The sequence below is a fragment of the Triturus cristatus genome, chromosome 11 (genome assembly GCF_964204655.1).
Source record: "Triturus cristatus chromosome 11, aTriCri1.1, whole genome shotgun sequence".
Lineage (NCBI taxonomy): Eukaryota > Metazoa > Chordata > Amphibia > Caudata > Salamandridae > Triturus > Triturus cristatus.
Window position 1 is genome coordinate 184,544,066 of NC_140594.1, and position 12,633 is coordinate 184,556,698.

General features: G+C 44.4%; 1 protein-coding gene across 1 annotated transcript in view; it reads right to left on the bottom strand.

The window, feature by feature from the left end:
* NAA25 (N-alpha-acetyltransferase 25, NatB auxiliary subunit) overlaps nucleotides 1-12,633 on the bottom strand; it is a 792,299-nt gene that overhangs the window by 169,157 nt on the left and 610,509 nt on the right. The window contains exon 19 of the mRNA XM_085636118.1: nucleotides 7,844-7,967. Within this exon, the coding sequence (XP_085492244.1) occupies nucleotides 7,844-7,967 (124 nt within the window). The remainder of the gene's footprint in view (nucleotides 1-7,843; nucleotides 7,968-12,633) is intronic.

The following is a 12,633-nucleotide window of genomic DNA, read 5'->3' on the forward strand; positions in this document are numbered from 1 at the left end:
TATCTAAACTGAACCTCACATGGTATGATGGGGGTGGGGTGGGGGGGAGATTGCCCTCCCCGATCTTAAAAAATATTATTGGGCAGCTCACCTGACAGCCATTAACCATGGTACTTACAGGCAGGCCGGGCGCCCCGGGCTATGCGATGGATCGCTAGGTACTACCTGGAGGGAACTATAACAGTGCGCTCTACTCGAACGCCGGGAAACACCACCTGACCGGACCAACCAATCGGTGCAGGTCTGGAAGGCAGCCACCAGAAGTATGCGGTGGGACCATAGGATAACCCTGGCTACGTCACTATGGGATTCGGAGCGGCTGGGGAACCTGTGGTTAACTAAAGGTTTCGACAAGTGGGACCTCATAGGTATATCAAAAATAGGCGACCTATGGGTAAAAAGGTGAGATCAAGTCATTTTACGCCCTGCAACAAGAATATGATCTTGCTCCCACAGAGTACTTTCGATACCTACAAGTCCGCCATGCCTTACAATCCTGCCTCCAAAAGGGAGAGACCCCCCGCCTCTTGAGGACAGACTCCTTGATGGCTATTTACCAACGAAGGCCATCTCGCTCACATATAAGAAGTTAGTGAATCACTCTGGAGACCCCCTTGTGAAATTGCGGGAAAAGTGGGAAAGGGATGGTATAATACTTGACGACGAAGACTAGGTAACAGCGGTAACTTCACCACGGGAGGTAGCCATTGCAGCGAGGCTGAGGCTAGTACAGCTCAAAATTTGCATTGGATCTATATCACGGGACCCGGTATGGTGCAGATGGGAAGAGCAGTAGATGGCAAATGTAGAAGAGGCTGTGGAAGTGAGGGTACCTTCCTCCACATACTTTGGGAATGGGCATTTGTCCAAAAGTACTGGAAGAAGATACATGAGGTGCTGAGCGAAGTGTTACTGGAAAGAGGAGACAGACCTGTCAAGTTGTAGTGAGTCATCTATTTCCATATAAACGTGCGCACCATGATCTTTAGAACTACCACAGCATATTTCTAAGCTCATATATGACAATTATTTCCACAATTACATTATATAAATCTATAATTCTCAGTAGAGAGTTTGGTACCATTTTCTGTTTCTCCTTTTACATATTAGGTAGGCTTGATATGAGGCCCTCAACTGCCTGGGTCAGCCTTGGGGTGTGAGCAGATTGCTATACACATCTGATTGTGTGTTGCAGTAAATCATGTCTGTGTGCCAGTCTTTTAAGGTCAGAGCCAGACCACGAGTCCATTGCATTGCCACTCGACATTTGGTTAATAGGAGACCAATAAAAAACAATCGCTTAGTCCTTTTATCAAGTTGTAACCCAGCAACGCCAGCATCGGATCAGACTCTAATGTGATGCCAGTAATGGCTTCCAGTTTGTGGAAAACTGTGCGCCAAAATTCTTGCACTCCAGTACAATGCCAGGCCACATGTACAAATCAGTACAGTAAAGAATTGGTCCCAGTAGAACAATTCTTGAGAACACACACAATTAGAACTCATTAGGCATGAATACACTAATACACTATGGATATATAGAACAATGTTATTTAATCACATTGAACATCTTCGAATGCTTGTAAATCAGCAAATGACTCAGCACAGATTACTCAAAAAGCTATGCCAAACAAGTGCCCCAGGTTAGGGGGAGAAAAGGAAAGGGAAAATTTTTGTGCATCAAGTGAGGGTTGGGAAAGTGTAAAGGGAAAGTAGTGACATTCTATTCATCACAATTATTTACAGTGAAACACAGCTTTTTTAAGCCACACAGTTAAATGATAAACGATACATAGTCATGATTTGGAGTAATATATCACAGTGAAAAAGCACTGTTGATCCAACTGGCATGTGACAATGACACAGTCTATGTTTCGACCCCCAAGAAACAAAGTAGTGTGAGGTGTTGGCCTGGCATATGCTGGTCACTAGTTATAGTGGCCACCTTGCACCAGTCAAATTCGACTCTTATGGTAGATAGGTTTAAGACCAACTTTTAAAGAAAGCTATCCTAGTGGTAGCTGTGGAGAGCAGCCTTCAGGCTAAGTCTCTGAGGAATGTAAAGCAGCTTGTTTTACCTTATAATCTCGATTTACCAATGAAAGGACACCACACAGGTATTTATATCAAATATATATGTATTTCTAGACACACTCTAGAACACATTCAAATATCAACGTTTCACAATAAGTTAAGCACAAATATGGCTGGGGCCCTAGGGGCGTACCAGACCATATACTAAAAAAGAGGTTTAGGAAAGTCGACTTGCAAGGGGACAAGGCCTAGGGCCTGCAGAATTGCTGGGGCTTCACTAATCCACCCAAGGCAGGTAAGTAAAAGACCCACGGGAGACGCGTGCAGTGTGAGAACACAGTCGCGGGTTCCCTATTGATTTCAATGGAGCAAGTTGCGGTTGGATTTTTAAAGTTTTAGGGTACTTCGAGGAAGTCTACAAGCAAGCCACTTACAAGGTAAGTAATTTGAGGGCCAACACACACTAGGGCACCGGAGTGCACAAGTTACCTCACCCAGGGAACCCGGGTGCATAGGTGTCTTTTGGTGTCGGGTCGCGTCGCTGTTTTCTATGGAAGCCAAAGAAGATAAGTGTCCGGTGGAATCCAAGGCTGGATTCAAGATGAAGATGACCTGAAAGCAGAAGGGACAGTGTTCACAGTCACTTGCCAGTAACCCGGGGCCAGGAACATGAATGCTCACGGAAGTCTGGTGATTTCAGGTGATCAAGAGTTCTTTGACTCTTCGCTCACGAGGACCAGGAGGCATCGACGATGACCAGCAGCTGGATTCGGAGTGACCCACACAGTGGGTGTGTGCTCATGACTAGTCTAGCTCGTCATGACACCCACCCACGGGGGAAGCGCTGGCGCTCCACCCGTGGGACTTCGATCCTGTTTTTTTCTCAGTAGCTTCCCCTGCCTCCCCCCGCCCCCGTAAACGTCATCAATGACGTCAGCGCGCGAGGCGCGCGGACGTCATTGGAGGTTCCTCTTTGTTCTCTGACGCTCATAGGCAAAGGCCCAAAACATTTTTTGATAGGCAATGTTGCTGTCCCCTCACTACATTTTGGGCCCTTGCCTGTCGCGGGTACTTGGGCCTCCCACACAAGTGAGGCACCATTTTACCGGGCGACCTGGGGGAACGCTGGGTGGTGGGAAATTTGTGTGAGCCCGGTGATGCCACAACTTTCGAACACAAAAATGTGTGAAAAAAGTGTTTTTTACAGCTAAAATTGAGGTTTGGAGGGAATTCGGGGTAACAGAACCTGGTGGGAGCCAGCTAAGTCACCCGATACTGGATTCCCCTGGGTGTCTAGTTTTCAAAAATGTATAGGTTTGCTAGGTTTCCCTAGGTCCCGAAAGACCTATGGTTAAAAAAACAACAGCTAGGCACTTTGCCAAAAAGGTCATTTTTCACTGCGAAATTGAGGTGTGACCACGTTGCGTTTTGCGTCGTTTCCTGTCGCGGACACTAGGCCGACCCACACAAGTGAGGTACAATTATTCTCGTAAGACTTTGGGGAACGCGGGGTGGGTGGAAAATTGTGGATCCACGCAGATTCCAGAACTTTCCACAACAGAAATGTGGGGAAAATTAGTTTTTTTTGACAATTTTTTAGGTTTGCAAGTGATTCTGGGTAACAGAACCTGGTGGGAGGCAGTCAAGTCACCCCATCCTGGATTCCCCTGGGTGTCTAGTTTTAAAAAATGTATAGGTTTGCTACGTTTCCCTAGGTGCCGGCAGAGCTAGTGTTAAAAAACTACAGCTAGACACTTCGCAAAAAAAGGGTACATTTTCATTGTGAAAATGTGGTGTATTCGTTTGGGTTTTGAGCCATTTCCTGTCGTGGGCACTATGCCTTCCCACACAAGTGAGGTACCATTTTTATCGGAAGACTTAGGGTAATTCAGATTTGTAAAGCAACTGTTATTACCTATTGATTTTTTATGCATTTCTGCCTTCCAAATGAAAGACATTGTGTAAAAAAGAAGTCATTTTGAAAAATGAGCGATAATTCTCATGGTAGTATGAGTATTCCCAATTTCTAAAATGTGCAAATATGTACTGTTTCTAAACTCTATAATTTGTTCCCATTTCAGAAATACATAGGTGTCTTTCATACCGATTTTTCCATGTATACATTTTCCCACAATAATTGCTATATACCCGGAACATAATAAAAAACCATTGCAAATTGCTGCTCAGTTTTTGACTCTGGGTTCGTCAGGTTCTTGGTGAACCTACAAGTCCTATATATCCCCACAACCAGGAATGTCCAGCGGATGTAACGGTATATTGCTTTCAAAGAGCTGTCATAATTAGAAGAAGTTACAGGTGAAAACGTTGACACAAAAGGCTGTTTTTTTCATTTTTCCTATATTTAACTGTTAGTTTCTATAAAGAAACCTTGATGGATCTACACAAATGACCCCTTGCTGAATTCAGAATTGTATCTACTTTTCTAAAATGTATAGCTTTCCAGGATCCATTATTGCATTCACACCCATTTCTACCATTAACTGGAAGGTGGTTGAAAGCACAAAAAATAGCAAAAATAGGCTATGTCCCAGAAAAATGCCAAAACGGTGTTTTCTGACAAAAGTCTGTCATTCCCAAAAAGCTGGGGAAATGGTGATTTCAGCCCCACAAACCCTTTTTTGATACCATTTGCAGAGAAAAACCCAGACGCTTTCATTTGCAGCCCGTTTTTCCAATTTTTCCCCCCCAAAAACAAAATGTTGCTGTATTTTGGCTAATTTCTGGGACCCCTCCAGGGAATCCACAAACCCTGGGTACCTTTAGAATCCCCATGATGTTGGAAGAAAAGGATGCAAATTTAGCATGGATACCTTGTGGTAAAAAAGTTACAGGGGCCTAAGCGCGGGGGGAAGGCCTAGCAGCGAAGGGGTTAAAACGTATTCACTGGTGTCGGCCACTTGAATACGAATACGAGACATTTTTACTAGTGTCTTATCCTCATTGCGTGTACCCAGGACTTTGTTCTCATAAAAGAAAAAGTGATTAATGGTTCTGTGGGGGCAACTCCCGGTTGATGCACCGCCGTCAAGATGTTAGTCTTGCCAGCCTCTAGGGACAGTGCAAGGTCCAGGACCTGAGACACCTTTTGAACCACGATTTCAAGAGAGGCACTCTCCTCAATAGCCACAGTAGGGGGGAGAGACCAGGCCAGTGTCTGGGGAGGTGTCCAGTCGACTGGCATCCACCATATCCTCGAACCAGTTGTCCTCTATCTCTTCTAACTGGTATCCATAAGGGTCCGCAGACCCCTTCCATTCTTCTCCCAATCCAGGTCTAGCATATGAATAAGGCACTGGCTTGTCATGGGAAGTCTGTAACCAGTCAGAGGCGGACGCCACTCATCTGTCTCCATGGCAGGGGTGATGGGAATAGAGCCACCATGGGGCGTCCACACTGGCAGCTGCCAGGGAAGGTCGAGGTGGCTCAACCGGATCCAAGCAGCCAGACTTGTTGATGGGGTGAACCTGCAGGAAGACGACTAACCAGTAAGGGCCCTACCCGAGCCCCCGGGGTCTGAAGGTGCTTCAGCAGGGACAGGCGCCCAAATATGAGGTGCATGTCCACTATAGTCGTGTAGCTGTGCGGGCGTCCCTCCGGTTTCCCGAAACTCTGGGCGTAGCAGAGACGGCCCAAGCGCAGGCTTCACCACAGAGATAGGCCTTCAGTTCCGACACTCCCTCGTCTCCTCAGATGATTTTGACTGACATGGTGAAGTCTAAGATCTCTGTGACTTATTGCTCTTCTTGTGACAATGGGACTTACCTGATTTTCCTGATGACCTCAACTGGGACTAGTGCAAGGAGTGGCTTCGCGACTGATCTTAGAGCCTTTCTCTCACCAGAGACAGGAGCGTTAAGGCATCTCATGGCAAGGAGCTTGAGAGACCACTCTCGCAAGGCCTTGGGGTGCATGGTAGACTAAATTTAGGCCAGTCTCCACCATTTGTCGGTGAGGAGCACCACAGGGCTTGAAACCAGCTTTTCTAGTGGACATAGTCGGCACACAGGGAGACAAAGTCTCAGAAAACTCTCGACTAAACATCGGAAAAAGGTCAGAGAAGAAAGACTCAGGGTAGCTGTTCACCAGATGTGTGAGGAAAACATAGAACTGAAGTCAGCTCGCTGGAGTGGGGCCTATATAGGCACCGCACAACACTTCCGGCACAGAGGACGCCACCCGGAGCCTTATGACACCACTGGGGTGCAGGGATACTGCGCGCAAAAAAGTTTCAGATCCAGGTTCTAGTGACAACAAACTGACGCAACAGATCAAGTGGTTTATGCCAACTGAGCCCTCCAGATCGCAATACAGGACTATTTTACACAATACTTGTTATGTTTTTTAGATGTTAAATGCTTTGGTAATTGATTATAGTGGTGTTCAGAAAGATTTAGAGTATTTGTATATAATTGCGCATTTAATTTTTAGTATTTAATGTTTTTCTGAGACTAAGACAGCAGATGTGTGTTAGTGTTTTGTGAAATGTGTGCTTTTTGTTGGGGAATAACGTGCTTACTTTTAATATATGTTTCAATGCAACAATGTTAATTGTTGCAAGTAAAATTTTAAATGTAAAGCAGTACTGCAAAAATGCGGAAAATGAATAGCCTGCAAGGGTGAACTTGTCAGATGTGTGAAATAATGTTCTGACAGCAAAACTGTCATTGTGAAAGTTATTTTGTTTAAACCAAATTGAAGGGCGATGAAATGCTATGCTAACAATACATTTAACTACTAGTTTAGGGAAAATACATTACATGCAAATGAAGTCAGCCCTGTGAATTAAGGGAAATAATTTATAGTGAAGACCTCTTTTCTGTGAAATGCAAACTTTGAAACCGCTGGCAAACAATCCATAAAAGGTAAAAAAAAAAGTAACTGTTGTGGTTGTATATACACATACAAACACAATCGTTTTAAGCTGGTCAATGGGGTTTGATTGTTGGTAGTACTCTCAAATTAGACCCACCAGTTCTATTTTGGTGATATTGTCACAGCTTTCACCTGAAGGTTTTTCGAATGTACTTATTTCAAATATAAAAATAAACTCAAAATTATAAAACTGCATTCTTAATTTTGTCACATAAGCACGGTGATACAATCCACTTGAAAGCGTTTTACAATTTATCTCTCTTCCTTGGGGCAACCAAAACTCTCTAAATCATACCTATTTTTCATTATGGGTGCAAAAAATACCATCTCTTGCTTTTAGCTGCCACTGTTGTCAGTGTTTTAATAGTAAGGGAATAGAGTCATAAAGACTTAATCCATATCCCTTAAACATCTGAATTCTTCCAATAAAAAAACATTAAGAACTCGTTCTAGGCAACCTTGAATAATGCTAAATACTTCAGTTAACATTCTCTTTTGATGAGATAATTCTAACCTTGAAACAGCCGACTTAGAAAGTCATTTTGGAACAAGTCTAGGTATAAAACATGTCTTACTTAGCAACCCATTGCATTGCTGGTATATCACATGGACCCATTGCCTTTTATTTTGAATGTCACTGGCAAAGAACAAGCTTTCACACCATTCTGAAAGGGGTTTTATACATCTTATGCAGCCCACTATGCAAAGAATAGAAACCCAACAAACCAACATCTAGTCTTGAATTATCTGCTGTAAGGGTTATAAAAAAAAAAAAAAAACGGCCAAAAACAATTACTTAATTTGGGTGGTGGTGAGACTCCTCTTAAAACAATGCAAGAGGAAAAAGTGATTGTGAGAAAAAAATATTTTCTTAAAGAATGCACCAGAAAAAAAATTAAGAAAACTATAAACTTACCTAAGCCAATTGTATCCAGCTCATATATATCATTTAGAAAGTTGAAGGTTGTAGTCTGGCACTGACAACTGCCACTGCTGATGAAGCAAGCCATCCTAGTTGAAGGAGGACCAAGGAACGGGTACTAGGAAAGAAGTAGAAAATTACAATAATGTGTCTTGAACGTGTGCATGCAATGACAATATAACAAAACTTTGCTTATATGAATCAAAAACAAAATTGTTTGTCCAATACCTTCTAATTTTGCTGGCGATGCAGGAGTGACCCGCACAGAAAGTAAAATATTGGTTTGCTGATAAAATCGGTATCTTCGTAGACATGGTTGAAAAAATTGGGGTGGGGGGAATTGTAATCTGGTGAAATTGAGAGCACAGCACGTCATAAGACAAAGATCACAGAAGGAGAAGAGATGGATATATAAGATTTTGAAACTAATGCAGATACTTCTAGAAAAGGCCAATGATTTACAACCATCTTGAAAAATACCAAGAGATAAGGGAACACCTTACAAGGATGTGCTATAAGTTAATCACTAGACCTTTTGAATATTTCTGCAGAGCATTGGATGCGAGCCTACTGATCTTGTTCTCACTTGGTACACATTTCCAAACACTTTTGTGATAACAAGACATGTATTTGTACAGATGCACTGGAAAAGACATTCGACTGAAGAGAACCCCTTTAGGTGAAAACAACAAGCTAGTTAGTGATTGACAGATTAAATGCCTAGTTACTAAAACCGGACATTGATACGAAGCTCCATCTTGATTAAATTGTTATATGTTAATAGCACGAAGGACTTTTGATTGTTTTAATTTTGCAATTTTGAGATGACTCGACAAAGATACAACTGCTGCATTGGGATGAACATGTGAAAAGGTTAGCATGAGTGAATCAAACAGTACAAGTACACGCTACATCAAAATAGCAGCCCAACAAATTACTTACCATTGGTAACAATCTTTCTGGTGAATACTCTAAACGCAGATTCCTCACCTTGTAAATATTTCTCAGGCTTCAGACTGGATCCAGAAACCTTTCAAGCAGTACTTCTGGGTACTGGTAAGTCATGTCATGAAATGACACTTATGGGCATGGACGACAGTTGCTTTCCAGGCTGTTTGAGTCTTCAGACAGAGCTTACTGTCATGTCCAGTATGCAAATCTCTAGATTTGGACCTTTTTAGATGGAAAGAGTATCCACCAGAAAGCTAGTCAACTAAGGTAACTTGTTCTTCTGATGGATACTTCTAACTGCATATTCCTCACCTTGTGAACAGATGCCATAGTAGTACCTTCTAAGGCGGTGGGTGTATGAACTGGCTCATACCAAAAAGTCCTGCAGGATCGAGAGTACAAAATGCCCCTCTCAATGGGCCAGACTGTTGAGGCAGGTAGTGTTTCATGAATTTATGAACAGACGCCCACATATCCAGTCCAGGCCCTTACCATGCCAGTGCAATGGTAGAAGCTTAGGCTCAGCTTTAGTGAGTACCCCCAGTGACTTCCGGGGGCCGTTCTTTTGCCCATTTGTGGCAGATTTTGATACAGAGAACAATTCCTAGGTAGATGGTCCTTTTTAGCACTGCCTTGCCTTTCTTTGACTGAGAAAAAAGAAAAACAAAAAACTGACCGTCTATACAATGTTCTTTAGTATGATCGCTGTAAAAACTCAGTGATCCGGACCATGGAGTTTCGCTTCCTTGATGGAGGGATTAGGCAGAGCAACTAATGCGGAAATGATAATGGTGTGCCTGACAGGAAACAGAGTGACCGTTTTCAGTACAAAAGAAGCTCAGATCCTCTTGTTTGGGAAGAATGTTGTGTACGGTAGATTGGCAGAGTGCTTGGAGCTTGCTCACAAGCCTAGCGGATGCTATAGAGATGAGAAAGACTGCTCTAAAGGCTAGAACCCACATTGGGCAGCTGTGCAGTGGCAGAAACAAATGTTGTAAACATTTTCCAGAAATGCACAACAGGTGATTTAAATAAAGGAGGATGAGTACGCATTCTCAAAAAAGCAGACAAATTACCCTTAACAATGCCCAAAGCAAGACCTTGCTGTGCCAGGGGGAAGGCAAACATCAACACTTCAGACAACTTGGCTGGCAGTGGATCAATCTGACTGGTTCCACAACATGATACAAACTAGTCCCAACTGCTGGTGTATATTGATTTTGCAGAGGGACGCCTCGCCACCAAGATTACATAAACAACTTCAGGAGGGAGTTCAAATTGAGTCAACTGCATCGTCGCTATGTCGAAGAACACAGAAGTTGATTGCGCAGGTTCAGGAATATGCCCTGCTGCTATGACACACACACTTACATCTGCTTGGGATTCCCTACAAAGTTTGAACCCTGTAGTTTTCAAAAAGGACATGTCCCTTGAACACTGGATTCTAAGAATAAATATGGAGAAAAAGTCTAGTCAAAGACCAAGGGGTAGCCAATGAGCGGTGTCTGGAGGTGGAAAAAGAAAGGAACTAATGTCAACTAGCATGGGTGGTACTAATATACAGCTCTGTTCGCAACTTCCAGAACGGAATAACCTTGGCACACAAGTTACAACTTGTGTAACGATATATCTGTAAGAGTCATTAGTTAGTGATAGATTCCTTACCTTAGAATAGCCCCAGGCGTCAGACTGGATCCGGAAAGATTTTCGTCATTAGTACCCCTGCGCGTTGGTAGGTGGCTTCGGTCGGCTTCGCATCAGTCTCTGGCGTTTTAAGCGCAGAGATGACGTCACAGACACTACTTAGCCGCCACCCATGCGCGCTGACGTCAGTTCTGTACACGACTTTCCGCGCCAGGAATGCAGAGCCATGCAAGAAACTGACCACTGGTGCTATGAAACTAGGGCCCTGAAAGGGATGACCTTAACCCTAGAAACAGTTCGCAGAACGGGGAGGATGGGTGGGGGAGTAAGGAATCTATCACTAACTAATATCTCTTGCAGATATATCGTTACACAAGTAGTAATTTTTGCATCTGAAAGAGACACGTTAGTGATAGATTCCTTACCTTAGAATAGGTACCCCAGCAATAGCAACCCCGGTGGTGGGTCTGCGAATAGATTACAACAGAAAGTCACGGAGAACAGAACGGCCAAAAAAGCAGTCTCTCCGGACTTTACTGTCAAGGCAGTAATGCTTGGTAAACGTGTGCCGCGAGGTCCACGTAGCTGCCTGACAAATATTCCACAAGGGAACGCCGCGTCCCAAGGCAGTAGTGGCTGCCGTCGACCTGGTAGAATGGGCACGCAGCCCCACAGGAGGCTCCTTCTTAGCCAACGATTAACACGCTTTGATGCACAAAACGACCCACCGAGAGATGGTTTGTTTGTGCACGGCCCGACCTTTTTCGGCACCCACATAGTCAACAAAGAGCTGGTCATCCACCCAGAACTGTTGTGTGCGCTTCAGATATAACAAGTGCAAAAACAACAATTGATGGACAGAATGCAGATCAATGTCATACATTCACCCCAGTACAGAGATCTGGGCCTAAATCCATGTTTTTTTTGCTCACCATGCCATTCCAGTTTGAACCCAGCCATATGTAAATCAGTCTTGACCCTGTGCCTCATGGGAACAGTCCAGCCAGAACTGCCAAGCCAGGTCCTCCCTGGACTGGAAACAAGCATCCTAGGACCGGTTTCGGTGTTTCACATGGTGAGCAAAAAAACGATGGATTTAGGCCCAGATCTCTGTACTGGGGTGAATGTATGACATTGTTCTGCATTCTGTCCATCAATTGTTGTTTTTGCATCAGATAGAACAAGAGCGCATGTTTTGGGTCCAGACGGTGGAGCCTCTCTTCCTCTTTTGAAGGATGCGGGAAGAAGATGGGCAAAGTGATGGTCTGCCCGATGTGGAAGGGCGTGACAACCTTTGGCAAGAAAGAAGGACAGGTCCTTAAAACCACCTGGTCCGGATGAACAGAAAAGAAAGGAGGTTTAGAAGAAAGAGCCTGGAGCTCACTCACTCTTCTGGCAGAGGTGATAGCTACCAGGAAAGCCGTCTTTAGAGTGAGAAAACGTAAAGAACAGTTATGAATGGGCCCAAAAGGAGCGCACATCAGATAGGTCAAGACAAGATTAAAGTCCCATTGAGGCATTATGAAAGGCACGGGAGGAAACGTGTGTGTAATGCCTTTCAGGAAACTTAACAACAGGGGACTTAAAGAGAGAAGGCTGATCTGGAAGCCTTAGAAAGGCAGAGATGGCTGAAAGATAACCTTTGATAGTGCCCAGAGCAGAGCCCTGCTGGGCCAAGGATAGTAGGAACAGAAGGACCTCAGAAAGAGGGGCAGAAAGGGGATCCACAGACTTTGCTGTGCACCAAGCCACAAATTTGTTCCACCGGCAGGCGTATACCGTCTTAGTGGAGGGACGCCTGGTTGCCAGAATGACATCACAGATTTTGAGATGAAGATCGAAAGCTGTCAATTGTCGCCGCTCAATCTCCACGCATGGAGGTGGAGGCTGGACAGGTTCGGGTGGAGGACCGTCCCCTGCTGCTGCGACAGAAGATCTTCCAGAAGAGGCAAACGGGTCGGGGGATCGATTGTCATGCTGAGTATCTCTGGATACCAGTATCTTCGAGCCACAAGGATGACTTGGGCCCGGTCGCGCCGCATCTTCTTCAGCACTCTGGGCAGAAGTGGTATAGGCTGAAAGGCGTACAACAGACCGCAACTCCACTCGCAATGAAAAGTGTCGCCGAGCGAGTGCCGCCTTGGAAACTCCAACGTGCAGAACTGATGACATTGCGCGTTCTCTTCAGT